Source organism: Lynx canadensis, chromosome B4 (genome assembly GCF_007474595.2).
Source record: "Lynx canadensis isolate LIC74 chromosome B4, mLynCan4.pri.v2, whole genome shotgun sequence".
NCBI classification, from domain to species: Eukaryota; Metazoa; Chordata; class Mammalia; order Carnivora; family Felidae; genus Lynx; species Lynx canadensis.
In genome coordinates, this window is record NC_044309.1 from 54,502,997 (window position 1) to 54,530,929 (window position 27,933).

At 37.8% G+C, this 27,933-nt stretch overlaps 1 protein-coding gene and 1 non-coding gene across 3 annotated transcripts in view; one reads left to right on the forward strand and one right to left on the reverse strand.

The window, feature by feature from the left end:
* The window catches only part of RECQL (RecQ like helicase), a 57,373-nt gene that overhangs the window by 4,354 nt on the left and 25,086 nt on the right, over positions 1-27,933 (reverse strand). For both annotated transcript variants that reach the window (XM_030321901.2, XM_032593934.1), the window contains 8 exons: positions 26,305-26,411; positions 22,088-22,286; positions 11,194-11,360; positions 10,392-10,473; positions 9,051-9,199; positions 8,844-8,961; positions 8,184-8,322; positions 6,174-6,265 (listed from right to left, as the gene is read on the reverse strand). In XM_030321901.2, coding sequence (XP_030177761.1) covers positions 6,174-6,265; positions 8,184-8,322; positions 8,844-8,961; positions 9,051-9,199; positions 10,392-10,473; positions 11,194-11,360; positions 22,088-22,286; positions 26,305-26,411 — 1,053 coding nt within the window. The remainder of the gene's footprint in view (positions 1-6,173; positions 6,266-8,183; positions 8,323-8,843; positions 8,962-9,050; positions 9,200-10,391; positions 10,474-11,193; positions 11,361-22,087; positions 22,287-26,304; positions 26,412-27,933) is intronic.
* Positions 850-922, forward strand: TRNAK-UUU. Its single transcript has one exon. It is a non-coding gene; the product is annotated as a tRNA-Lys (tRNA).

Sequence of the window (27,933 nt, forward strand, 5' to 3'; positions counted from 1 at the left end):
AAAGTAGCAGTTCTGCCTAATTCATAGAAACAAACACCATGTCAAGCAAGATGGGGTAACAAGGGAATATGCTCCAAATGAAAGGATAAGACAAAACCTCACAAAAACAATAAAACAGAGAAGAGCAATATGCCTAATGGAAGAGCTTAAAGTAATGATCTTAAAGATGCTCACTGGACTGAAGAATGGGAAAACTCAGCACTTCAACAAAGAACTGAAAAATATAAACAACCAGAGTTGAAGAATAACTGAAATGAAAAATTCATTAGAGGGAATCAAATAGTGATTAATGGATACAGAACAGATCAGTGATTTAGAAGACAGGGTAATGCACTCAAAGCTAAACAGCAAAAATAAAGAATTTTTTAAAATGAGGATAGAACAAGGGATCTGTTGGCCAATATCAAGTGAGTAAACTTTCATATTATATATGAATATATATGAATATATATTCATATATATATGAATATATATGAATATATATTCATATTATATATGAATATATATGCATATATTTGTTTATATATAAATATATATTATATATAATATTCATATATAAATATATATGCATATATATTCATATATACTGCTTTATACTTAGAATGTTACATATGAACCTCATGATAACCATAAACACAAACCTGTAATAGGTTAAAAAAAAAAAAAAAAGGAAAAAGTACAGTATACAGAATATAGTCAATGGTACTGTAACAGTGTTGCATGGTGACCGTAACTACACTTGTGATGGGCACAGCATAACTTATAGTTGTTGAATCACTATGTTGTATATCTGAAACAAATATAACATTGTGCTGACTCAAAGTAAAAAGAAATTTAAAAATTAGGGGTGCTGGGCTGGCTCAGTGGGTAGAGTGTGAGACTTTTGATCTTGGGGTTGTGAGTTCAAACCCCATGTTCAGCATAGAGATTAAAAAAATAAGACAATAAAAAGTCAAAAAGATGTGAAAAAATATTTTAAAAATTATAAAATAGAAAGCCAAATATAACACCTCAGAAAGTCATCAATCACAAAGAGAGCAAGAAAAGAACAGAGAACTACAGAAATAACCAGAAAACGATCAACAAAATGGCAGTAAGTACCTAGCTATCAATAATTACTTTATTTTTTTTTTTTTAATTTTTTTTTTCAACGTTTATTTATTTTTGGGACAGAGAGAGACAGAGCATGAACGGGGGAGGGGCTGAGAGAGAGGGAGACACAGAATCGGAAACAGGCTCCAGGCTCTGAGCCATCAGCCCAGAGCCTGACGCGGGGCTCGAACTCCCGGACCGCGAGATCGTGACCTGGCTGAAGTCGGACGCTTAACCGACTGCGCCACCCAGGCGCCCCTCAATAATTACTTTAAATGTAAATGGTCTAAATGTTTCACTCAAAAGATATAGAGTGGTGGAATGGATTTTTAAAAAACAAGACCCGGGGCGCCTGGGTGGCTCAGTTGGTTGGGCGTCTGACTTCGGCTCAGGTCATGACCTCGCGGTCCGTGAGTTCGAGCCCCGCATCGGGCTCTGGGCTGACAGCTCAGAGCCTAGAGCCTGTTTCGGATTCTGTGTCTCCCTCTCTCTCTGACCCTCCCCTGCTCATGCTCTGTCTCTCTCTGTCTCAAAAATAAATAAATGTTAAAAAAAAAAAATTTTAAAAAACAAGACCCATCTATATCTTGCCTATAAGACACTAACTTCAGGCCTAAAGATACATGTAGATTCAGAATGAAGAGATAGAAAAACATCATGCAAGTGGAAGCAAAAAGAAAAGCCAGAGTAACAGTACACATATCAGACAAAATATGCTTTAAAACAAAGACTGTAAAAAGAGTCAAAGACGGGTATTACATAATGATAACGGTACCAATCCAACAAGATATAACAAGTGTACATATCTACACACCCAACACAGGAGCATCGAAATACATAACACACATAACCAAAGAGAGAAACTGATAGTAATACAATAATGGTACGGAACTTTAACACACCACTTACATCAATGGATGGATCATCCAGGCAGTCGGTCAATAAGGAAACTGTCTTTGAATGACACATTGGACTGGATGGACATAACAGATATAGATAGAACATTCCATCCAAAAACAGAATACACAGTGCACATGGGACACATCGCTAGGACAGATCATATTAGAGGACAAAATAAAAATAACTCGATAAATTTAAAAGATGGAAATCATATCATGCAGCTTTTCCAACCACAACAGCATGAAACTAGAAATCAGTCACAAGAAAAACACAAACATGTGGAGGCTAAACAACATGATACTACCCAATCAACAGGTAAGCAAAGAAAGAAGAAATTAAAAAAATACATGGAGACAATGAAAATGAAAACACAACTGCCCAAAATCTTTGGGAAACAGCAAAAGCAGTTTTAAGAGGTAAATTTATAACGACTACCTCAAGACAAGAAAAATCTCCATAAACAATCTAGCTTTATACCTAAAGGAACTAGAAAGAAAAGAACTAGAAAAAGAACAAAACCCAAGGTAAATAGAAGAAAGGAAATAATGAAGGTCAAATCAGAAATAGACTCTAAACAAAGAAAAAGATCAAGTAAGCTAAGAACTGGGTCTTTGGAAAGATAAACGAAATTGCTAAACCTTAACCTCACCACTCATCAACAAAAAACAAAAGAGGACTTCCACCCAGTGTGGAGCCTGCTTGAGATTCTCTCAAAACAAACAAACAAAAAAAAAAACAAAAAAAAAAACAAAAAAAAAAAACCAAAATGAAAGTGAAGTAACTGACACCACATACAAAGGATTGTAACAGAATATGAAAAATCATGTGCCAACAAATTGGACAACCTAGAAGAAATGGGTAAATTCCTAGAAATGTACAATTTTCCAAAAGTGAATAAGGGAAAATGGAAGTCTGAACAGACCAATTACTAGTAATAATATGGAAGTTTTTTATTACTAAAAAAAAACTACCAACAGGGGAACCTGGCTGGCTCAGGAGTCCAGCTCTTGATCTCAGACCAGGGCTTGATCTCAGGGTTGTGAGTTCAAGCCGCGTGTTAGGCTCCACACTCGGTATGGATCCTACGTAACAAAAAGAAAAACAAAAACGTTTTTAACAATCAACAGAGGTCCAAGACCAGATGGGCTCACAGGTGAAATCTACCAAACATATGAAAAGGAGTTAATACCTATTCTCAAACTATACCAAAAACTAGAAGAGGAAGGAAAGCTTCCAAATACTTTCCATGAGGCCAGAATTACCCTGATGCCAAGCCAGACAAAGACAACACCTAAAAAGAAAGCTGTATACAGGCCATTATCAGCAATGCACATAGATGCAAAAATCCTCAACAAAATATCAGCAAACCACATTCAGCAATACATTAAAAGGATCATTCACCAGGATGAAGTGGAATTTATTCTGGGGATACATGGATGTCTCAATATTTGCAAATCAATCAATGTGATACTCTTTTACAATAGGTAGAGTAAAAACCATATGATGATTTCAATAGATGTGGGAAAAGCATTTGACAAAATTCAACATCTGTTCATGACAAAAACTCAACAAAGGTTTAAAGGAAACATACCTCAACATAACAAAGGCCATACATGAAGTATCTAGAGCTAAAATTACACTCAATTGTGAAAAGCTGAGAGCTTTTCCTCTAAGGTCAAGAGCAAGATAAGGATGTCCACTCTCACCACTTTCATTCAACATAATACTGGAAGCCCTAGCCACAGCATTCAGACAAGAAAAAGAAACCAATATTAGTAAGGAATAAACTAAAATGTCACTATTTGCAGGTGACATAATACTATACATAGAAAACCTTAAAGACTGCATTTACAAGCAATTAGAGTAAATGAATTCAGTAAAGTTGCAGGAAACAATACACATCAGCTACGTTTCTATATGCTAATAACGAAGTAGCAGAAAGATAAATTAAAAACACAATTCCATTTACAATTGCACCGAACATAATAAAATACCCAGGAATAAACTTAACCAAGGAGGCGAAAGACCCTGTACTCCGAAAACTACAAAACACTGATGAAAGAAATTGAAGATTACAAAAGCAAATGGAAAGATGCTCAATGCTCATGGATTGGAAGAATACTGGTAAAATACCTACTACACAAAGCAATCTACAGATTCAGTGTAATCTCTATGAAAATACCAAGAGCATTTTTCACAGAACTAGAAATAATCCTAAAATTTGTATGGGACCACGAAGACCTCAAATAGCCAGAGAAATCTTGAGAAAGAAGAATAAAGCTAGATTTCAAATCCCAGATTTCAAGATATACTACAAACTTGTAATAATCAAAATAACGTTGGGGCACCTGGGTGTCTCAGTCGGTTGAGAGTCCGACTTCGGCTCAGGTCATGATCTCGCAGTCTGTGAGTTCAGGCCCTGTGTTGGGCTCTGTGCTGACAGCTCAGAGCCTGGACCCTGCTTCAAATTCTGGGTCTCCCTCTCTCTGCCCCTCCCCAACTCATGCTCTGTCTCTGTCTCTGTCTCTCTCTCTGTCAAAAATAAATAAACATCAAGAAAAAAAATTAAAAATATAATGTACTGACACAAAAACAGATCAATGGAACAGAATAGGCCAGAAATAAACCCATGCTTATATATATGGTCAATCTATGACAAAGGATGCAAGAATATACAATAGTCTCTTCAATAAGTGGTATTGGGAAAACTGGACCACTTTCTTACAGCATACACAAAAGCAAACTAAAAATGGATTTAAGGCCTAAACGTGAGACCTGTTACCATAAAATGCCAGAAGAGAACATAAACAGTAATTTCTTTAACATCAGCCATAGCAACATTTTTCTGGCTATGTCTTCTCGTGCAAGGGACACAAAAGCACAATTATTGGGACCACAACAAAATAAAAAGCTTTGCACAGTGAAGAAAAACATCGACAAAACTGAAAGACAACCTACTGAATCGGAGAAGATACTTGCAAATGATATAGTCGATAAAGGGTTAGTATCCAAAATATATAAAGAACTTATACAACTCAACACCAAAAAAATAATCCAATGAAAAAATGAGAAGACCTGAATAGACATTCTCCCAAAGAAGACCTACAAATAGTCAAGAGACACATGAAAAGATGCTCACTAATCATTAGGGAAATGCAAATCAAACCCACAGTGATCAAACCACAATATCACCCCACACCTGTCAGAATGGCCAAAATCAACAACATAAGAAACAAGTGTTAGCAAGTATGGACAGAAAAGGGAACCTTGTGCATTGTTGGTGGCAATGCAAACTGGTGTAGCCGCTGTGGAAAACAGTATAGAGCTTCCTCAAAAAATTAAAAATGGAACTACCACATGATCCAGTAATTCTACAACCAAGTATTTACCCCCCAAAACCAAAAACATTAATTTGAAAAGATAGATGTAATCCTATGTTTAAAGCCAAGATATGGTAGCAACCCAAGTGTCCATTACCACAATGGAATATACACACAATGGAATATTACTCAGCCATATAAAAGATCTTGCCATTTGCAAAAACATGAATGGATCGAGAGGGTATTATGCTAAGTGAAATAAGTTAAATACTACAGGATTTTACTTATATGTAGAATCTAAAAAATAAAGGAATAAGCAGAAAGCAAAAACTGACCCATAAATATAGAAAACAAAATGATGTTTGCCAGAGGGGAAGGAGGTAGAGGGATGGGGAAAATGGGTGAAGGGGAGTGGGAGTACAAGCTTCCAATTATGGAATGAATAAGTCATGGGGATGAAAGGTACAGTACAGAGTATATAGTCAATGGAACTGTAATAGCATTGCATGGTGACAGATGGTAGCTACACTGGTACCTGGCACAGCACAATATATAGACTTATCGAATTTCTATGCCATATACTTGAAACTAATATAACATTATGGGTCAACTGTACTTCAATAGACAGAGAACTCAGGGGCGCCTGGGTAGCTCAGTCAGTTAAACATCGGACTCTTGATTTCGGCTCAGGTCATGATCTCACAGTTTTGTGAGATCAAACCCCATGCCGGGCTCTGTGCTGACTCTATACAGCCTGCTTGGGATTCTTGCTCTCTCTCTGCCCCTCCCCTGCTCATGCTCTGTCTCTCTCAAAATAAACTTTAAAAAATTAAAAAATTAAAAAAAAAAACATGAACTCACAAATGTCTTTACAACAGTTATCACACATTCTGTTGCATGCTTCTGAATTCCATACTTCATCAAAATGTTGAGCTATCAATACACGGCGACACCTGCAAACACATTGATATATACATTATTAAATGACCTAGTAAGTTTTAAGAATTCCTATTTCTTTTTTAATTATTTTTTTTAATGTTTATTTATTTTTGAGAGGAAGACAGAGTGCGAATGGGGGAGAGGCAGAAAGAGAGGGAGACACAGAATCCGAAGCAGGCTCCAGGCTCTGAGCTGTCATCGCAGAGCCTGATGCGGGGCTCAAACCCCTGAACCGTGAGATCATGATCTGAGCTGAAGTCAGACACTTAACTGACGGAACCACCCAGGCACCCCAAGAATTCCTATTTCAAAACGGAGTTATATATTATATTAGTTTCCTATTGCTGTCATAACATTACCACACATCTAGTGGCTTAACACAAATTTATTGTCTTACATTTCTATACATGAGAAGTCTGATATGGTTTTTACTGGCTTAAAATCAGAGTATCAGCAGGGATGGATTTCTTCTGGAGGCTTTAGGGGAGAATCTGTTTCCTTGTCCTTTCTGATTCCTAGAGACTGCCTGAATTCCTTGGTTCATGCCCCACTTTCCTCCATCTCCAAAGCCAATGAATATCATTCTAACCTTTCTTGCTTCATTCCACAATTAAGTACCCTTATGATTATACTGGATCCACACAAACAACCCAGAGTTATATCCCTATTTTAAGGTCAGCTCATTAGCAACCTTAATTCCATTTGCAGTCTTAATTCCCTTTTGCCATGGAAGGTTAATTTACAGTTGCCAGGAATTTGAATGTAGACATCTTTGGGAGACTATTCTGCCTATCACATATTTTTTTCCATATATACTTGATAAACACTGCTTTCAGAAGTTGTCTGAGATTCCCTTGAGATTCAATATTTGGGAACTATTAAAAGAATCTTCCTGATAGCAAAGCAGTTTCTTGTATCTTAGTAGTTTCTTGTATTTGACTCTAAACCCCCAAATATGCTTCTTGATATCTATTGGATATCTAAGAAAATTTTCATTTTCTTACTTCTTTAACTAGATTATTGTACCACCTACAGGAAGAAATGACGTTTTCTGTCACTGTTCGATAGCTGCCTATCAGTTCAAAAATTTTGAGTCCATTTTACATGATGGGCAATAAGAGTACAAAGATGACTAATACTGAAAAGCCACCAAGGAACTATATGCTTTAACTAAAACCATCCTAGATTTAAATTTTATTTAGTAAGGAGAAACTTAACCCTGCTCTCAATTATTTCATCAACCCATCAGCTGGTAAGATGGTACATGTTACAGAGCTCAGCTCTCAAAATGCCTATCATAAATACCTTTTCACAACTGGTAAAGCATGTAGCTGTATGTCAGTGCCAGAGAGAAAAGGCTTGAACTCACTGTGAATTTGTATCAAAATTTTCAATAAAAGTGGGGATGGATGAAATACATGAAGGGGATTAAGAGGTACAATCTTCTAGTTACAAATAAAATAGAGATGACAGGGGGATCTAATGTATAGTCCATAATATTGTACCAACTCTGTAGGGTGACAGAGGGTAACTAGAATTATTGTGGTGACCATTTTGTGATATATGAGAATACTGAATCACTATGTTGTACTCCTGAAACGGATACAATATTGTACTTCAATTATTCTTCAATTGAAAGAAAATCAGCATCTCAGTATACTTGTTTTACTTAAAGAAACAAACAAACAAAAAAACTCCAATGAAAGTTTTGGAGGATTATCAAATAGAGAGAGAGAATACATTTTTTGGAATTAAGGCAGATCCTGAGGGTTCACGTACTGGTTCCCACCCTTTAGACATTTGCTTTTATAGGTTTGTACTTGATATTCTACCAGTGTATTTACTTACTGAGCAAGTATCCAAAGTAATTTCCCAGACTTTCATGTTGTGCTTATTTTTAAATGACAAGTTATAAAAAGGTATGTGGCTTACTTGCTTATGTTTTGACAGTACGACACCATCTCATAAAGCTTCTGTTGTCCCACATTTTCCATCACCACCATTGAACTTATTCTGAATATATCTCCAAAGCCGTAATACAAAATACAGTCCGCCCTCATGTCATCTCGACCTGTAGTGTGAGAAGTCTTGAGATTGCATAATTACTTGAAAATTTCAAAATATGCAAAAATAATATATATAAAATTAGCTGGCAATGCTTCACAGTCTAAATATATCACATCTAGAAATTTCAGATATGTGCAATTTGTAACAGCTGCCCTGAAATTATAAAAAGAAAAACCAACTAATGAGAGCTATCAACAATCAGCTTTATTAGTAAAAAAAATATGTGCATAAATAATCCAATTATTGAAGTTATCAATTTGAAGCCACTAATTAAAAATTCAGAAGTTAAAGATAGACATCAAATTATCTTAGAAAACATAGGAAACAATTCATAACACTCCAATACAAGTAAAATAAGCACACAAATACATAAGTACCAAAAAAGTATAAAACTGTAAAAATGACTTCATTGTTCTAAAAAATACTAGCTACTAAAGATTTAAAATACAGAATTATTAAACATATATAATGTGTTTTCTGGAAAAGCTTTGTTAAAAGTTCCCTCTGGTTAGAAGTTACACATACCTGCACGTCCACTCTCTTGGTAATAATTTTCAATAGATTTACTCATTGAATGATGGATAACAAATCTCACATCTGGTTTATCAATTCCCATACCAAATGCAACCGTGGCCACCACCACCTAAAATGTTTTAACATTTTATATTAATTATATAAACTTAAAATATTTTTAAATGTTAATGAGGATGCTGTTGAAGATATATACTTAACCTGAATTTCATTGGCTGACCATCTTCTATGAACCTTGGTCTTATCTTCTGGTTCCATATTGGCATGGTATGCACCTGCCTGAATTCCCAGTTTCTGTAAACTAACTGTAACTTGCTCAGAGTCTTTCTGAGAAAAGCAATATATGATTCCTGTAATAAAATATGTCCAATTGTTAGATATATATACACACATATTCAAGATACTGATTAACACAACGCATGAGGGAAAAAGATTTAGGAAAAAATGCCAAGGTCTTGAATACATAATGACTTTCTGATATAATTCAAGATTTGATCAGCAGCTTGCTCTAAAACAGAAATAAGCCCTGGGCCACGAGTTTTGGTTCCCATTACCTCTTTTTTTCTCTCAAGTATGATGTGAAAAGTTTCATGTGCAAAGGAGTTTGGGAAGCACGGCATTGAACAGGTTTCTCTCTATATTTGCAGGACTGGCCAGAACCTCTAATGTGCTGGTATACCCCATGAAGCTCCAAGAGGATAAATAGCTGCAGATTTTCTCAAACTTATTTGACCCTGGAGCTCCTTTTACCCTGGGTACTCATTAATGTCTCCTGAAAATCTGTAGAACAGCTTTGAAATGCTACCTTTACACAAACTCTGTGCTTCAGTAATGCTCATCTGTGCATTAATCCAGGAAACAGAAATACTCTCAACTCCATCTACAGATACCTCACTCAATGTGCACTATTTATTCTTTAATTGTCCTTTGCTATCAAGGACTATTTTACATCCATTCAGAAAGTCAGTGCTTAACCTTCTAATACACAGTGGATAATTAACTAAATGTGCTGTTGATAATTAGCATTATGCCATTAGGTCCACTAATGACTACTTAAAGCAATTAGGTGCAAATAAACAAAAATAAATAGTTTTATGACTCTTATAATCCATCCCATTAGTAAATGACACACCCAATTTCTAAGATCACCAAGCAAATTAATTTTTTTTAATTTTTTTAATGTTTATTTTTGAGAGAGAAACACAGAGCATGAGTGGCAGTGGCGGGGGGGGGGGGGTTGCAGCGCACAGAAAGAGGGAGACACAGAATCCAAAGCAGGCTCCAGGCTCTGAGCTATCAGCACAGAGCCCAACGCAGGGCTCAAACCTGCAAACCATGAGATCATGACCTGAGCCAAAGTTGGACGCTTAACCAAATGAACTACCCAGGCGCCCCCACCAAGCAAATTAATTTTAACATAACATTTTCAAATATCTTCTGCCATGCACTAATATTTTTGGTGGCTAATCATTCATCAGTAAATCAGTATGATATTACTTTTTGAAACTTTTCTCTCAGTCTTCAAAGTTGTTTTTGTATTACCTGATTGCCCTTTGTATCTCCCATTGATGAGCTTTACAATATCCTCGATAAAATCTTCAGTGTTGGAGGGCTTCTGCCGAATCTAAGAGAAAGCTAACTTATTACAAAGTAAATTAATGAGTACCATCCATGTAAACATTGACTTACAACTTTCAGGGTGCCAATCTTTTATAGGCATTGTGCCTTTTCCTTGCTCTTTCATTCACCTCTCCTGACCCTGCCACCTCCCAGGCTCTTCTTGATCCTTGGTTTTGAATTTGCCAGGAATAAGAAGGCACAGAAGCAGTGAACTTGTAAAGATGGAGACCTTTTTATTTTTTGATGCTACTTTTATAAAAACATAAACCATGGCATAAATAACTTGAATGGAGACTCAGAAAAATATTATCTATTCTTAAAAGGATATAATACACACACACACACACACACACTCAGGAAATTAGAAAGAAAAAACATGTCACATAATCTGAATAGAGTATTAGCAAATGGTATATTAATCTTGAACTATTTTGAAATTAACTTCAATAGAGATGTAGTTAGGGTCCTTGGCATCAATCTTCCCTCCATCCTTGCACAATAATGTGCATCAACTTCACAAGGCAATGTCTTTTATTTAACCCAGCAAAGGATTATGCAGCAAAAGAGATACAGAAGAAAGCACGAATCAATGAATATGCTTCTCATCACTTCCTCATTTTAAAAACTTTTAAACAGAGTTACCTGTTACTTATAAACATAATGAAAAGGTAACCTCTGCTGTAATCCTTCATGAAAGTAATACATTGACATAAAAGTTACACACCTCATAATAAAGATTTGGCCGATTAAAAGAAGCTGTGAAAGTAAAACACTTTTCCACACACAGTATTTTCTGGGCATCCTTCAAAACATGGCTAGTTGCGGTTGCCGTCAGCCCGATTAGGGCCGTGTTAGGGAACTGCCGCTTCAAGATACCCAGTGCCTTGTAATCTGGAAAAGAAAACATACAAAGTGGCCCACTTTCTACATGTAAGCAGTATATATCCAGCATGTGCTGCCTGGCCTTTCTGAGTAGGCAGGCTGTAGGAGACTTTTCCCTGGCTCTTCAGAAACACTGTTCTTGGCCACAGGTAGAACTCCCTGTTGAAGAGAGAAAACCAACACATTTCCAGTAAGCTGTGCACTGGTCTACAACCTCTGACTAGTGGATTTAAGAGGCAGTGGGAGTGGCCACAGTGTGTGAATCTCTCACAACAAACAAGAGACAAAAGAGGCCATCAGGCAAACTCCTTCTACCAACACTATCATGCAAGTGTGGCAAATTCAGACCAGAAAAATTTTGGTGAGGGCACTAGTTTTTATAGAATGTATTTCCAGGAAACCATTCTGGGCTCATATTTGTCATCAACACTTAAATCACTAGGTAAGTAGTCCTTATGTAATTAACTCTTTGCAGAAAGTAGAAGAGAACTGTGGTAGAAACTGCTAACTGCAAAGCTAGAGGACTATGAAAATAGAGGAGAAGGTCACTGCTGGGGAAGTCGTGAAGGTTTCAAGGAGGGTAACATGTGAGTTGGGTCTTCAAGACAAGCAGAAGTTACTAGGAAGGGTAGAAGAAAACACCAGGCAGAGAAACAGCACTTACACCGCAAATTACACTGGCATGAAATTACTTAGCATATTCCAAAAACAGCAAGCAGGTCAGTCAGACCAACCCACAGGGTGTCGAGCTGGATGTATTACTGTCAACTCCAGTAAGCTGGTAACCACATTCCTTCGTATGGATCCACGCTAGAACTAGACCAAAAAGGAACAAACGGTGTACAAGGTGTGGCAGGCCAGAAGTGAACCAGTTCCCATTACTCTCTGAAGATCTTTCAAGCAGATAAGATGAGGGACAGATAGATGCAGAGGGGCCCAGCCAGTTCTAACTTGTCCTAGTTTTTTCTACTCCTCCTTCAGCTCTATTCCCAACTGTAGGTCTTACCCATCACCAGTCCCCACTGGATGCCTGGCAGGCAGCAGGCTCACAGAGCTGACAGCTACTCAGAGAGAGCTTACCAGAGACCTCTCACAAGCTTCCTGTCTGTGTACCCTCTGGCCCCAGCCATGCCAGTTGCAGACCTCCCTACAAGCTCAGTTGGTCCTCCACACCAGGGCTTCAGGAAATCAGAGACCATCCTCCACCTCCTTCACACCTTCTCTTTCCCTGCTCTTCACACAGTTGTGCAGGGTCTGCTTCCTAGAATAAATCCCTGATCACCTGCCATTCACAATGGCTCTGCTTTCCTGCCTGCACCTTAACTGATACTGGTTACACTGAAGAGTACAGGAAGGCAGGTTTAAGTAAGACTGGGAACAACATAGTTGATTCTAAGAACTAGGACTTTATCTTATAGGAAATTTTTGAAGCATAAAAGGGTTATAATAGACTCATGTTTTGGCAGTAGTGCAAGGTATGGGCTGGAGGAGACAAAACATAAAGAAATGGAGATCAGTCAAGAGATGGCAGCAGCAAACCAGAAACCCACTAAGAATAGGAAACAAGGCATGACACTGAGGATAGAGCAGAAAGAAAAGACTGAATACAAACCCAAGAACCAAAGCCCGACAGGTCCTGGTAACTATTGGGATATGGGCTCTGGGGGATGCGGGGTGGGGAAAAAGGGGAGAGAAGGGAGGGAAAGAGCCCAAGATTCATCCATTTGTGCCAAGCATGTCTTCAGGAACTGAATGTTAAGTGGTGAACAAGACAAAGCCGTTTTGCAAATGGAACGATTCAAGCAAAGAACCAGAAAAAACAAAGAGGTAAACCATAAATATGTTATTATCAGAGAGTGAGAAGGGCTCAGAGTGGTAAGCCCAGTGTAATGGAAGTATAACGAGGGATGGGAGGAAGAATAGGAAATTGGAGAGAGGTAAACAAAGGACAGACCACATGTCACCTTATGGACCTCGGTCAGGAATATGGAATTTATTCTAAGTACAAAGAGAATCTGCTGGGTAGTTTAGGAAGGGAAAGTAACAGGATTTGATTATACTTAGAAAAGATCACTTTGGTTGCTGTATGAAGAATGAACTGTAAAGGGTAAGACTGGAATCACAGACTAGTTAGGGAATCATTGTAGTAGGTCAGGGGAAAGGAGCCCAGGTGTACCTAAGAGGCAACAGGACAAAGAGAAGAGGACAAACTTGAGATTCACTTTAGAGGCAGAGTTGATAGGACTTGGTGATGGACTGGATCTGCAGAAGTAGGATAAACAGGGGCGCCTGGGTGGCTCACTCGGTTGAGCGTCCAGCTTCGTCTCAGGTCATGATCTTGCAGTCCGTGAGTTGGAGCCCCACATCGGGCCCTGTGCTGACAGCTCAGAGTCCTGGAGCCTACTTCGATTCTGTGTCTGCTTCTCTCTCTGCCCCTCCCCTACTCATGCTCTGTCTCTCTCACTCTCAAAAAATAATTAAAAAATTAAAAAAAAAAAAAAAGGAGTAGGATAAACCAAGGATGATGGACTAGCTATTACATTATTTGTTCACAACTCCAACTCCACCTTTTGATACACTGTTTGCAGTGCTGATGCAGGGAATGTGCACACTATCTTTCTGCTTTGCCAGCTGGCCCTAGACTACAAGGCTAAGGGAAGTACTAGGGTCTTGCTCCTTCCTTTTTGCTTCCTGTGGGCTTGCCTGTGTTCTCAAGAATGTCACCCAGCAAGGCTTCTTCATCCCTATACCAGCACTGTCTCTTGTAGTAGCAGCCAAATACAGTTTTTTCCAAACTTTGAAGAACCAGCTTCATCACAGGTCCACCTCACCTCTGCCTCCATTAAGAGGCTCCAGCACCAGGTAGCTGTGCCTCCTCAGAGGTCTGAGCTTCAGCTCCACAAAGACCCTCCTCTCAAGCTTATTAGTTTCCAACCTTTTCTTCTCGCTCAGGAACAGCACAAGGATGCCCCCTCTCTCTGCTTTTATTCAACACAGTATTAGAAGTCCTAGCCAGAGGAATGGGACAAGAAAAAGAAATAAACAGTATCCAAATTAAAGAGAATAAGTAAAACTGTCACTATTTAAAGAAAGTTTGCAAAACACAAAATGAATACACAAAAAATAAGTTGTGTTTCTATATACTATTAATAGACTATTAGAGAAATTAAGAAAACAATTCCATGTGTACCTGGGTGGCTCAGTCGGTTTAAAACATCTGTCTCTTGATTTTGGCTCAGGTCATTAATCTTGCAGTTCGTGAGATAGAGCTCCACTGACAGGTGATAGGCTGTGCACTGACAGCATGGAGCCTGTTTGGGATTCTCTCTCCACTTCTCTGCCTCTCCCCTATTCACACTGTCTCTCAAAGTAAATATTTAAAAAAAAAAAAAAAAAAAGAGGGATGACTGGGTGGTTTAGTCAGTTAAGCATCTGACTCTTGATTTAGGCTCAGGTCATGATCTCACGGTTGTGAGATCAAGCCCACGTTGGGCTCTGTGCTAGCAGCATGAAGCCTCCTTGGGATTCTCTCTCGCCTTCTCTCTCTGTCCCTCCCTGCTTATGCATGCTCTCTCTCTCTAATAAATAAACATTTAAAAGAAAAGAAAAGAAAAGAAAAGAAAAGAAAAGAAAAGAAAAGAAAAGAAAAGAAAAGGAAACAATTCCATTTACAATTGCATCAAGAAGAATAAAATGCTGAGGGATAAATTTACCCAAGGAGGTAAAAGATCTATACACCTGAAAACTATAAGACATTGATAAAAGAAACTGAAGAGAACACAAATAAATGGAAACATATTTTGTGTCTATGAACAGGAAGACTTAACACCGTTAAAATGTCCATACACCCTGAGGAACCTACAGATTCAATGCAATCCCTATCAAGATTCCAATGGCATTTTTCACAGAACTAGAACAACAATCTTAAAATTTGTATGGAACCACAAAAGGCCCCCAATAGCCAAGGCAATCTTAAGAAAGAATGAAGCTGGAGATATCAAACTCCCCTGATTTCAAACCATATTACAAAGGTATAATAATCAAACAATATGTTATTAGCATAAAAACAGAAACTTGGATCAACAAAACAGAATAGAGAACCCAGGAATAAATCCACATATATATGGTCAATTTATGACAAAGGCATCAAGAATATGCAATCAGGAAGCAACAGTCTCTTCAATAAATGGTGTTGGGAAAACTAGACAGCCACATGCAAAATAATGAAACAGGACTTTACACCATATACAAAATCAACTCAAAGTGGATTTAAAAAGTCTTAAACATAAGACCTGGAACCAGAGCACTACTGGAAGAAAACATAGGGTATATCCTTTCTTCTATTAACGTGATGTATCACATTGATTGATTTTGTGAATATTGAACCAGCCCTGTAGCCCAAGAATGAATCCACTTGATCATGGTGAATGATTCTTTTAATATACTGTTGGACTCGATTTGCTAGTATCTTGTTGAGAATTTTTGCATCCATGTTCATCAGAGATATTTGCCTGTAATTCTCCTTTTTAGTGATGTCTTTGGCTTGGGAATCAAGGTAATGCTGGCTTCACAGAAGGAGTACAGAAGCTTTCCTTCCGTTTCTATTTCATGGAACAGCTTGAGAAGCATAGGTACTAACTCTGCTTTAAATGTCTGCTAGAATTCCCCTGAGAAGCCATCTGGCCCAGGACTCTTATTTGTTGGGAGATTTTTGATAACCAATTCAATTTCTTCACTGGTTATGGGTCTGTTCAAGTTTTCTATTTCTTCCCTTTTGAGTTTTGGTAGTGTGTGGGTGAGTAGAATTTGTCCATTTATTCCAGATTGTCCAGTTTGTTGGCATATAATTTTTCATTGTATTCTCTGATAATTGTTGTATTTCTTAATGTTGGTTGTGATCTCTCCTCTTTCATTCGTGATTTTATCTATTTGGGACCTCTCTCTTTCTTTTTGAGAAGCCTGGCTAGGGGTTCATCAATTGCTGATTCTTTCAAAAAACCAGTGATTCATTTATCTGTCCTACTGTTTTTTGGATTCTATATTGTTTATGCTCTAATCTTTATGATTTCTCTTCTTCTGCTGGCTTTAGGGTTTCTTTGCTGCTCTGTTTCTAGCTCCTTTAGGTGTGAGGTTAGATTCTGTATTTGGGATTTTTCTTGCTTCTGAGATAGGCCTGGATTGCAATGTATTTTCCTCTTAGGACTGACTTTGCTGGTATCCCAAAGGGTTTGGACTGTCATGTTTTCATTTTCACAGGCTTCCATATATTTTTTAAGTTCTTCCTTAATTTCCTGGTTGACTCATTCATTCCTTAGTAGGATGTTCTTTTCTTGTGGTTGATTTCAAGTTCAAAGAGTTGTGATCTGAAAATATACATGGTATGATCTCAATCCTTTATATTTGTTGAGGACTGTTTTGTGAACCAGTATGTGATCTATTTTGGAGAATGTTCCATGTGCACTCATGAAGACTGTATATTCTGCTGCTTTTGGATGAAAAGACCTGAATTGATCTGTTAAGCCCATCTGGTCCAATGTGTCATTCAGAGCCACTGTTTGCTTACTTATTTTCTACCTAGATGATCTGTCAATAGAGGGAGAAAAAGCATTTGACAAAATACAGCATCCTTTCTTAATAAAATCCCAAGAAGTAGGGACAGAGGGGAATATACCTTAACATCATAAAAGCCATATATGAAAGGCCCACAGCTAATACTATCCTCAATGGGGAAAAACTGAGAGCTTTCCCCTGATATCAGGAACACAACACAGATGTCCACTCTCACCACTGTTGTTTAACACAGTGTTGAAGACCTAGCCTCAGCAGTCAGACAATAAATGAAATAAGCCATCCAATTGGCAAAGAAGAAGTCAAGCTTTCACTTTTCACAGATAACATGATACTCGACATGGGAAACCTGAAAGACTCCACCAAAAAACTGCTAGAACTGATACATGACACTATTTCAGCAAAGTCGCAGGATAAAAAATCAATTTACAGATATCAGCTGAATTTCTATACACTGAAGATGAAGCAACAGAAAGAGATATCAAGGAGTCGATCCCATAAAATACTTAGGGATAAATCTAACCAAACAGGCAAAAGATCTGTATGCTGAAAACTACAGAAAGCTATGAAAGAAATTGAAGAAGAAACAAAGAAATGGAGAAAACTTCCATGCTTATGGATTAGAAGAGCAAATATTGTTAAAATGTCTATAAATACGCAAAAAATCTATACAGTTCAATGCAACCCCAAACAAAATAGCATCAGTATTCTTCACAGAGCTAGAGCAAGCAATCCTAAAATCTGTATGAAACCACAAAGTCCCCGAATAGCCAAAGTACTGTTGAAAAAGAAAACCAAAGCTGGAGGCATCACAGTCCTGGACTTTAACCTCTACTACAAAGCTGTAAACATCAAGACAGTTATGGTATTGGCATGAAAACAGACACAAAGACCAATGGAACAGAATATAGAACCCAGAACTGGACCCACAAACATACAGCCAACTAAACTTCAACAAAACAGGAAAGAGTACCAATGGAAAAAAACAGCCTCTTTAGCAAATGGTGTTGAGAACTGTACAGCAACTTGTACAAGAATGAACTGGGCCACTTTCTTACACCATACACAAAATAAACTCAAATGGATGAAAGACCTAAATGTGAGATAGGAAACCATCAAAATCCTACAGGACAAAACAGGCAACAACCTATTTATTTGACCTCAGCCACAGCAAATGCTTACTTGACACATCTTCGAAGGCAAAGGAAATAAAGGCAAAAATGAAACTATTGGGACCTCATCAAGATAAAACCCTTCTGTACAGCAAAGGAAACAATCCAAAAACTAAAGGCAGCTGACGAAAGGGAGAAGATATTTTCAAATGGTGTATTGGATAAGGGTTAGTATCGAAAATCTATAAAGAACTTATCAAACTCAACACCTGAAAACAAATAATCCAGTGAAGAAAGGGCAGAAGACATGAATAGACACTTTCCAAAGAAGACATCAATGGCTAACCAGGCCACATGAAAAGATGCTCAACATTGCTCATCATCAGGGAAATACAAATCAAAAACCACATTAGATACCACCTCACACCGGTCAGAGGGGCTAAAATTAACAACTCAAGAAACAACAGATATGGCAAGGATGTGGAGAAAGAGGAACCCTCTGGGCGTTGGTGGGAATGTAAAATGTGCCTTGCAGTCATTCTGAAAATAGTGTGGAGTTCCTCAAAAAGTTAAAATAGAATTATCCTGCGATCCAGCAATAGTACTTCTAGGACTTTATCCAAAGGATACAGGAATGCTATCGCTTCTCGGCCTTTTGGCTAAGATCAAGTGTAGGATACAGGAATGCTGATTCATAGGGGCACATGTATCCCAATGTTTATAGCAGTGCTATCAACCACAGCCAAATTGTAGAAAGAGCCCAAACGTCCATCAACTGATGAATGGATAAAGATGATGTGGTGTGTATATATGAGCACGATGCTACATAAAACTATAAAACACTTTTGTACAGCAAAGAAAACCTATGGGCTAGGAAAAAATATTTGCAACTATATGATAAAATGTCAACATAAAAACGACACAAAGAATTCATTTATCTCAATAGCAAAAATACCTAAAAACTACAACTGAAAAATAGGCGGAGGATCTGGATAGATATTTTTTCTAGAGAAGACATACAAATAGGCAATGTGTACATGAAAAAGTATTCAGCATCACTAATCATCAGTGAAATGAAAATCAAAACCACAATGAAGTATCACCTCACACCTGTTACAATGGCTATTATCAAAAATACAAGAAATAAGAAACGTGAGAGAAAAGAGAAACCCCGATGCACTGGTGTTAGCAATGTAAATTAATGTGGCTGCTACGGAAAACAGTACAGAGGTTCCTCAAAAATTTAAAAATAGGGGCATCTGCGTGGCTCAGTTGGTTAAGCGTCCAACTTTGGCTCAGGTCATGATCTCATGGTTCACAAGTTCAAGCCCTGTGTTGGGCTCTATGCTGACAGCTCAGAGCCTGGAGCCTGCTTCAGATTCTGTGTCTCCCTCTCTCTGCCCCTTCCCTGCTCATACTCTTTCTTTCTCTCTCTCAAAAACAAACAATAAATTTTTTTTTAATTTAAAAAAAAACTACTTTATGATCTAACAATTCCACTTCTGAGTCTTTACCCAAAGGAAACAAAATCACTATCTTGAAAAGATATCTAAGCCACTATGTTCACTGTAGCATTATTTATAATAACCAAGACATGGAAAAAATGTAAGTGTGCACTGATGTACAGATAAAGAAAAGTGCTATGTGTATATACATACACACACAATGGAATATTATTTGGCCATAAAAGAAAATTCTATTTGCAACAACATGGATGAAGCTTGATAGCATTATGCTAAGTGATGTAAGTCAGCCAGAGAAAGACATTGTTATGATATCACTGACATGTGGAATCTTAAACAAACAAACAAAACAAAAAACATCTCAAAGATACAGAGAACACAATGGTGGTTGCCAGAAGTGAGGCATAGTGTGGGAAAAATGGGTGAAGGGAGTCAAAATGTACAAACTTATAGTAATGCTCAATTACTGTATGTTAAGTCGCTAAGGGAGTAAATCTTAAAAGTTCTCATAAAGAGAAAAAAGATTTTGCAACTATGTGTATTGATGATGTAACTAAACTTACTGTAATAATCACTTCCCAGTATATGCGTATGTCAAATAATTATCTTACACAACTAAGACTAATAAGTGCAATGTTATATGTCAATTATCTCTCAAACAGTTTTTTAAATGGGTACACATTTCTAATAAACAATTAGGAATATAAATCTACAGCTGAGGAGTAACAGGACTAGACATGGGAAAAACTGATTACAGCTGGCAGCTAATCTACAGAGCCAACACAAGTTATGGTAATACACAAGCAATGGTTCTCATCCTAAGTGATCAGCACTGAGGTTGGAAATATAAGGTAAGGGTCAGAAACCTAGCATTTCCACTAGCTACCAGGTAACAACTCTTTGGAGTAGTCTGATTAAGATGGTGGGGTCTTTTGTAGAAAGGACAGTATATGTACTGAGGCATTTAAAACAAAATTTTAAAAATTACCTGTGTCCCAAATAATTCTGAAGGCAGTGAATGTGTCTTCAGGCCACAAGTCCACTAGGCCTGGGGAAGTGTAAGAAAAGGTCAAAGAGATGGGAACCATAGAGAACACTAACATTTGAGGTGGCAGCAAAGGAAGAAGGCAGCAGTGAGCGCGGAAAGCGTTCTGTCACTGAGGGAGGCGAAAGTGGCAAGGAGAGAGGTGAGTGCAGGAAATGCTCCTGAAAGTGAGCATGAAGGGGAATGCAGATGAGCCCACAGGATTAGGCAGTGGGGAGTGAGGTCTCAGCTCACCCCTAAGCAGAGTGGCAGAGGCAGAAGCGACTCAGTGAAGTCAAAAAGGAATAAAGGTGAGAAGGGGAGAGAGTTTAGAGGAGGAGGCAAAAAGAAGAACAGAAATAGGACAATGCCATAAAGAGGTGGAAAAGTCCAAAGACTACTTGGGCTTCTAATGTTTGTTTTTGTAAAGTCTGAAGATGCAGGAGTGAAGACTTTGACAAAGTCAAAGTTAAGAAGGCAGGAAAGGATGAAGCGGAAGGAGTCATGGTAACTTATAAAGAAATGGTCCCTTTTGCCTTAAGAAAAAACAAAATAAGACAAAACAAGATTACTAATGTTTGGAAGGGGAAAGAGAAGACATCCATACCTGCTGGCACCTACTTTCCGGGCTCTGGGAGGCATCTGCTAAGTATGAGTTAGGACCTAAAGAAAAGTTAGCGGCATTAAAAGCTCATTGGAAGAAATGTATGCAGGAGACAAAACAGGAACAAGAAAAAGATAGCGGGGTACGATGAAAGCTGAACTGAGGTGGAAATTAATGCAGTTCTGCAATTTTTTCCCACCAATGCTTAGTACTGAAACAGCAGGAATAGAGAAAGCAGAAGCCTGGATGGGTCCAGAAGAAAAGTCTGGCACAGAGACTGAAGCAGGTAAAATGCCAGGCAATCCACGAGAAACACAACAGAAAAGTGGCAACAGAAGAGTCTGGAAGGAGGAAACAGTGACCATCAGGTGAGGCCTAGAGCAGTGGGCAAATATAAGGATGGATTAAAGAGGACCCCAGGGGAGCCATATGAGTGTGAAAGCAGGTTCAGAAAGAAATGAGGTTGAAATCACAAGCAGGACTTTTTAAATCTAAGACTGTCTTGCACAGAATAAGTCTGAGTGATCTGCTTCTGGCCATGTAGGATTAAGTTGGAGAAGTAAAGAAACAGGTTACTCAAATATCCCACAGAACTTTAACCCCGAGGTGTTAGTTGAGTGTAGATCTGGAAGTGGATGCCAAAGACCCTGAAGACGACCTTGAAGGAGATCCTAATTCCTCAACAGATGTGAGAGAGAACCTGGATGTCAGTAAATCTTTATGGCTAAAGATGGGAGAGAATAATGTTTAAGAAACATACATTTCAAGGGATAAAGGCAATCAGACTAAGCACTACCATGGCGGGAGTAGAGATTAAAATTCTGCCTCTTGGTTCCCCGTAAGTTAAGGCAAGAGAAAATGAGTAATAACTGGCTGAGAAAATAATTTTAATGGAAGCAGGGATTTCCATCATATAAGAAAACAGTCCCTAGAATCAAGGAGTTTTCTAGACACATCATACATACCAGGTCTAAAATCATGCCCCCAGTGGCTACAGCAGTGAACTTCATCCACAGCAATTCGGGTAAATCTCCTCGCTTCATAGGCTTTCTCTAGTCTTGACATGAACATTTTGCTTTTTGCAATTTTCTCTGGAGTCACATAAATTAGCTTTAGCTTGGAATTTTTATTTACCATTTCAGCATGAACCCATTTCACATGCTCCTGTTGGAAGGAGAAACAGACATAATGACGGAACTGAGCTAGCCAGTGGGGATGCTAAGCAGTAAATTAAGATGCTCATTACTCAAAGCAACAGCCTTAAACTGTTTTAGCAGATGTTGAGTTCATTAAAATTGTGACCATGTCCCAGTACTAAACTTCAGGGCAGCTGTAAATAGCATTTTAGTTATTTACTTATAACCAAATATTGATAAAAGAATATTCTCATTTGACAAAAAAGAGAAAAGTAAAAATGAAAACACTCCAATAGGCATTTACTCTATGAAGACATAATTCTAAGTTGTTCATATAAATGCCAAAATATGAGTTAAATGCAATAGGGATGGTTATAAAGTTGGGTTTTACTAATTTTAACATTGTATTTGTGATCTCTTCATGTATCTGAACAAAATCTATTCTTTATTAGCTACTGTAATGATGCTATCAAATCTACGCAATCTCTTTAGGTTTTATAAAGTATCTTATTCATTGAATTATGATTTTATAAAATAAAATATATACTTATATATAATAAAAATAAATCCTAAAAGCTCACAGTTATTAGGTTCTTAATGCTCTATTTCATAAAATATTTAGCACATTAGGTGTCATATTTTTCCTTCTAACCTAATTAGGACCAAAGAAGTGTAAAGAAACAATGGTGAACGTGATGGACAAAGTCCAAACTGCTTTCAGTATCCCAGCAAAACCATTTGCTAATTCCTCAAGATATCCTTAAGTTTCTTAAGGAATGACTAAAGTACATTAAACATTTCAACTGGTCCTAAATGTCTCAGAAATCTTAGGGGAGCAAACATAAGGCTATTTCCTCAGAAATGGAGGAGTTAAAAAAGAAAAAAAAAAAACCACCAGAATTTCTGGCAAAGTGGAGCAGCAAGGTTAAAAAGATTTGTATTCACATCCTATGAACTGCTAGTGAAAGCAAACAGAAATTTGGACTTGACATATCCCTTCTCTTTATTTTCTCTCCAACTTTTCAGTCGTGATACAGTTCAAATTATAACTCTTTTTCAGTGTTAAAGAAGTACAGTATTAGAAAGCAATGTTCTCCACATTCACCCATTGAATAAGAGAGCAGTTAGGACATGACAGTTTCAATAAAATAGAAATAGATGGGAAAAACCAAGGAACCAGGGCTACCTGGAGATATGGCTGATGCCAGGTCTGAGAGGAAATATGCAAACTGAGCATGGAGTAACTTCACAAAAAAGCAAGGAGTCAAAAACTATGGGATGAAGAATAAAGATTCAGGAGCCAACTTGAAGAGATGCTCACTGCTCAAAGATGGGGCTATTTCAGCACAAAAAACAATAATATGGATTAAGATCTATCAAATACGCTAGATACTCATAAGTTTATAATGATACTTTAAAAAAAAAAAAAGATCTTATTGACCACCTTTGGAGAATGCTAAGAAAACAACTCTCTGACAACTGGGAAAGAATGGGAGACAATTCTCAACCTGCAAAGGTTTATAAGGAAAAAGTTCTTTATAGAAAATGCCTAGCTAATAAAAGAAGGAGTGACAGAAGGAGAAATCACCACTTTGTAAGCCCCTAATTAGAGCTGTTACTTAAAGGCAGGCAATAATCATCAGTGGCTTTAAAGTCAATAGATGAAAAGGGGACAAAGAACTTGATAATAACAGAACAAGCAGTTATCACCTGAACCCACTGACCAAACTTAACATCACACAAAATAACCAGGTTATGATGTACCTCCTACTTATGCCATGGGGAATAAAGTCTTGAAAAAGAAAAGACCAAATACAGTCACGCTTTTAAGTCTAACTAAAAATAACAAGTTAAACAATATCACAAGAAGGTTATCAGAAAAACCAGAATGTAGCAAACTAGAAAAAGACCCTAGTTTCAATAAAAAAATTAAATTTGCATGGGGAAACAAATAAGAAATAAGGGGAATCTACAGAGAGATCAACAAAATACAACATAATGCATGAATTTATTCTGGACCGTGATTTTAAAAAAGAAAAGTAAGATTTGATGAGACAAAGGAATGTGAATTTGTTTGTTTTGTTGTTTGTTTATTCTTGAGAGAGAGAGACAGACAGACAGAGAGCAAGTGGGGCAGGGGCAGAGAGAAAAGGAGACACAGAATCCGAAGCAGGCTCCAGGCTCTGAGTTGTCAGCACAGAGCCCAACACGGGGTTCGAACCCAAGAACTGTGAGATCATGACCGGAGCCAAAGTCAGATGCCCAACCGAGCCACCCAGGTGCCCCAAAATGTGAATATTTTTTAATGTTTTAATTTTTGAAAGAGAGAACGAGCAGGGCAAGGGCAGAGAAAGGGAGACCGAGGATCCAAAGAAGGTCCACACTGTCAGCACAGAGCCCGATGGCAGTCTCGAACCCACAAACCCTGAGATCATAACCTGAGCCAAAGTCAGACACTTAACCAACTGAGTCACACAGACACCCATTTACTTGATGATTTTAATGAATCAATATTAAATTGTTTTAGGTATGATAATGCCATTGCAATTATTTTTTTTTCTGATATATATTAAAGGAGTTACAACTAAAATGATATGATATCTGGGAACTGTTTCAAATAAATAAACCAAGGGGAGGAGGCAGGGAAAATTCCAGGTATATAATTGAAAAAGGATTGGTCATATGTTGATAAATGTTAAAGGTGGTTAATGGGTACTTATAGTTTTATTATGATTCTCACTACTTTTCTGCACTTTAAAAAATTTCAATAACATCCTTTTTAAAAAAGAATAGTTGGGAAATGCTTATTCAACAGATGAAAGTAAGAGAGTCCATTTCGAAACCAAAAAGATTCCATAGGGACAGGTTATCTTGTTAGTAGTGCACCATTTATTTAATAATATTGTATAATTAGGAATTCTTATTTACTATTTTCTAATAGATAATATAAAACAGCTCATGGGGCGCCTGGGTGGCGCAGTCGGTTAAGCGTCCGACTTCAGCCAGGTCACGATCTCGCGGTCCGTGAGTTCGAGCCCCGCGTCAGGCTCTGGGCTGATGGCTCAGAGCCTGGAGCCTGCTTCCGATTCTGTGTCTCCCTCTCTCTCTGCCCCTCCCCCGTTCATGCTCTGTCTCTCTCTGTCCCAAAAATGAATAAACGTTGAAAAAAAAAAAAAATTAAAAAAAAAAAAAAAAAAACAGCTCAGCTGATGTTTACTGTAAAGTGCCAGATAGTAGATATTATTAGGTTTTGTGGGCCATACAGTATCTATCACAACTATTTTGCCATTATTGTGTGAAAACACATAAATGAACGAGCACTGTTGTGTTCCAATAAAACTTTACAGACTTCCTTATAATTTTCACACTTCACAAAGTGTTATTCTTTTTAATTTTTTTTTAACCATTTAAAAATATAAAAACCAGGGCACCTGGGTGGTTCAGTTGGTTGGGCATCCAACTCTTGATTTCAGCCCAGGTCATGACCCCAGGGCTGTGGAATCAAGCCCTGTGTCAGGCTCCGTGCTAAGTGTGGAGACTGCCTAAGATTCTCTCTGTCTCTCCCTGTGCCCCTCCCCCTTGCTCATGCTCTCTCTCTCTCTCAAATAAACCAAATTAAATTAAAAAATATAAATATAAATGTAAAAACCATTCTTAGCTCACAGACCATATAAAAATAGGTAGTAGACTAGAACTGGCCCATCAACAGTACTTTGTAACTCTTGATATAGTTATTAGCTTATAATTTTATAACCAATTCAATTGTAACCAAGGCTCCTACTTTAGTGAAGAGTTTGAATTTTAAAAAAAGGGCATGCCTAGGTGGCTCACTTGGTTAAGCATCCAACTCTTGGTTTCAGCTCAGGTCATGATCTTTTTCACGGGATTGAGCCCCACTTCAGACTCTGTGCTAAGAGCATGGAGCCTGCTTGAGATTCTCTCTCCGCCCCTCTCCCAAACAGGCATTCACACACTCTCTCTCTCAAAATAAATAAACTTAAAAAACAAATTAAAAAAAAAAAAAAAAAAGAACCACAGAAGCATACCTTAGGACTAGAAGCATTTAACATGGTAGCTGAAATTCCTAATTGTTTTAAAACCATTAACTGGTCTTCCATAAGAGAGATCAATGGGCAAATCACAAGGGTAAAACCTAAAAGAGAAAGTATCTACTTTAAATTTTATACTACCTCCAGAATGAGTTTCAACCACTCACCTGAGGACATCACAACATCAATATACTACCTATTTTTTTAGCCTCATTAATAGAGGAGATAGATATAAATAAATGATCATTAGTCAAATAAGCAGATATAAGATTAGACAGAAATCTCTTCCCTCATTCGTTACTATAAAGATAAAAATAGATATGATTGTGAATTTTTACTTTACTATCATTTTTAACAATCAGCACTTGTAACCTTAGCAAAATAACATAAATCAAGTCAAGTAGTAAGCAGTTATATCAGAAAAAAGTTATTCCAAAGTTTCCAAAGAAAACATAAGCAACCCGTATAATTAAGAATGATAGTTACAAGACTATTCTTCCACTTACTGTACCAGATTAATATATGCCACATAGAAACCAGTGAACATTTATTGACTGGATGAAATTCTGATAGTGTCCCCTTTCTCTTATTATTGAAATTGTGCACAGCTGTAAGAGCTATTCTACATTATTAAAATCACTGACCTTATGTTTCTACAGTTTGTTCCTTAAAATAAACCAGAGAGCAGACCAATTAAAAAATATACCAGGTTCGGACTTTATCAGTGATTTTGACATCTCAAATAGTCTCTCTGCTGTATTTTCATATTCTCCCTCATCAATGATAACTTCACATTACATTTAAACATGGGCAAGCCTCTCTCATCTTTGAAAAACCCTGGACACCTAATTTAGGGTCCCCTCTCTTTTTCCCTTCACAGCAATTCTTTCCAAAGAATGTCCTATTCACTACCTCCCCTTCCTCAACTCATCTTCCCTCTCTCTCCATTCCCATGTAAATTATGTCTCCAAATGTAACCTATTTCAGTGAACAATTTGTCCCAGCCTAGAATTTGGGCAACATTCTACACTATCCCTTCTCCTACCCCCAATCCAATGAATACCAAGTCCTACTGAATCTACCTCCTAATTATTTCTGGAATTCCTCCATCTTCTAAACCACAATTCTGGCAAGTCTCTTACCTATATAAAACCTTCAATGGTTTCCCACTCATCTAAGGAAATTTTTATAATATCTTTCAAGACTCTTTACATGTGCCTTGCCCCTCACTGCCTGCCACACTGAAATTCTTCCAGATTACTGATACTCCCTACCATGCATGTTCTTACTTTTGGGCTCTCAGAAATACTGCTCCCCTGCATGAACATTCTTCCTTCCTCTCCTGTCTATCTTTGCCTACTTATCCTTCAGCTTTCAGCTCAAATGCCACTTCCTCAGGACAGCCTTCTCTGGACAGTCCCTAGACCAGATCTTTGCACTGACTTAATTCCCTATTAACACCTTTCTCATGGGACACCTGGGTGGCTCAGTTGGTTAAGTGTCCAACTCACAGTTTGTGAGTTCAAGCCCCGCGTTGGGCTCTGTGCTGACAGCTCAGAGCCCGGAGCCTGCTTTGGATTCCGTGTCTCCCTTTCTTTCTGCCCCTTCCCTGCTCGTGCTCTCTCT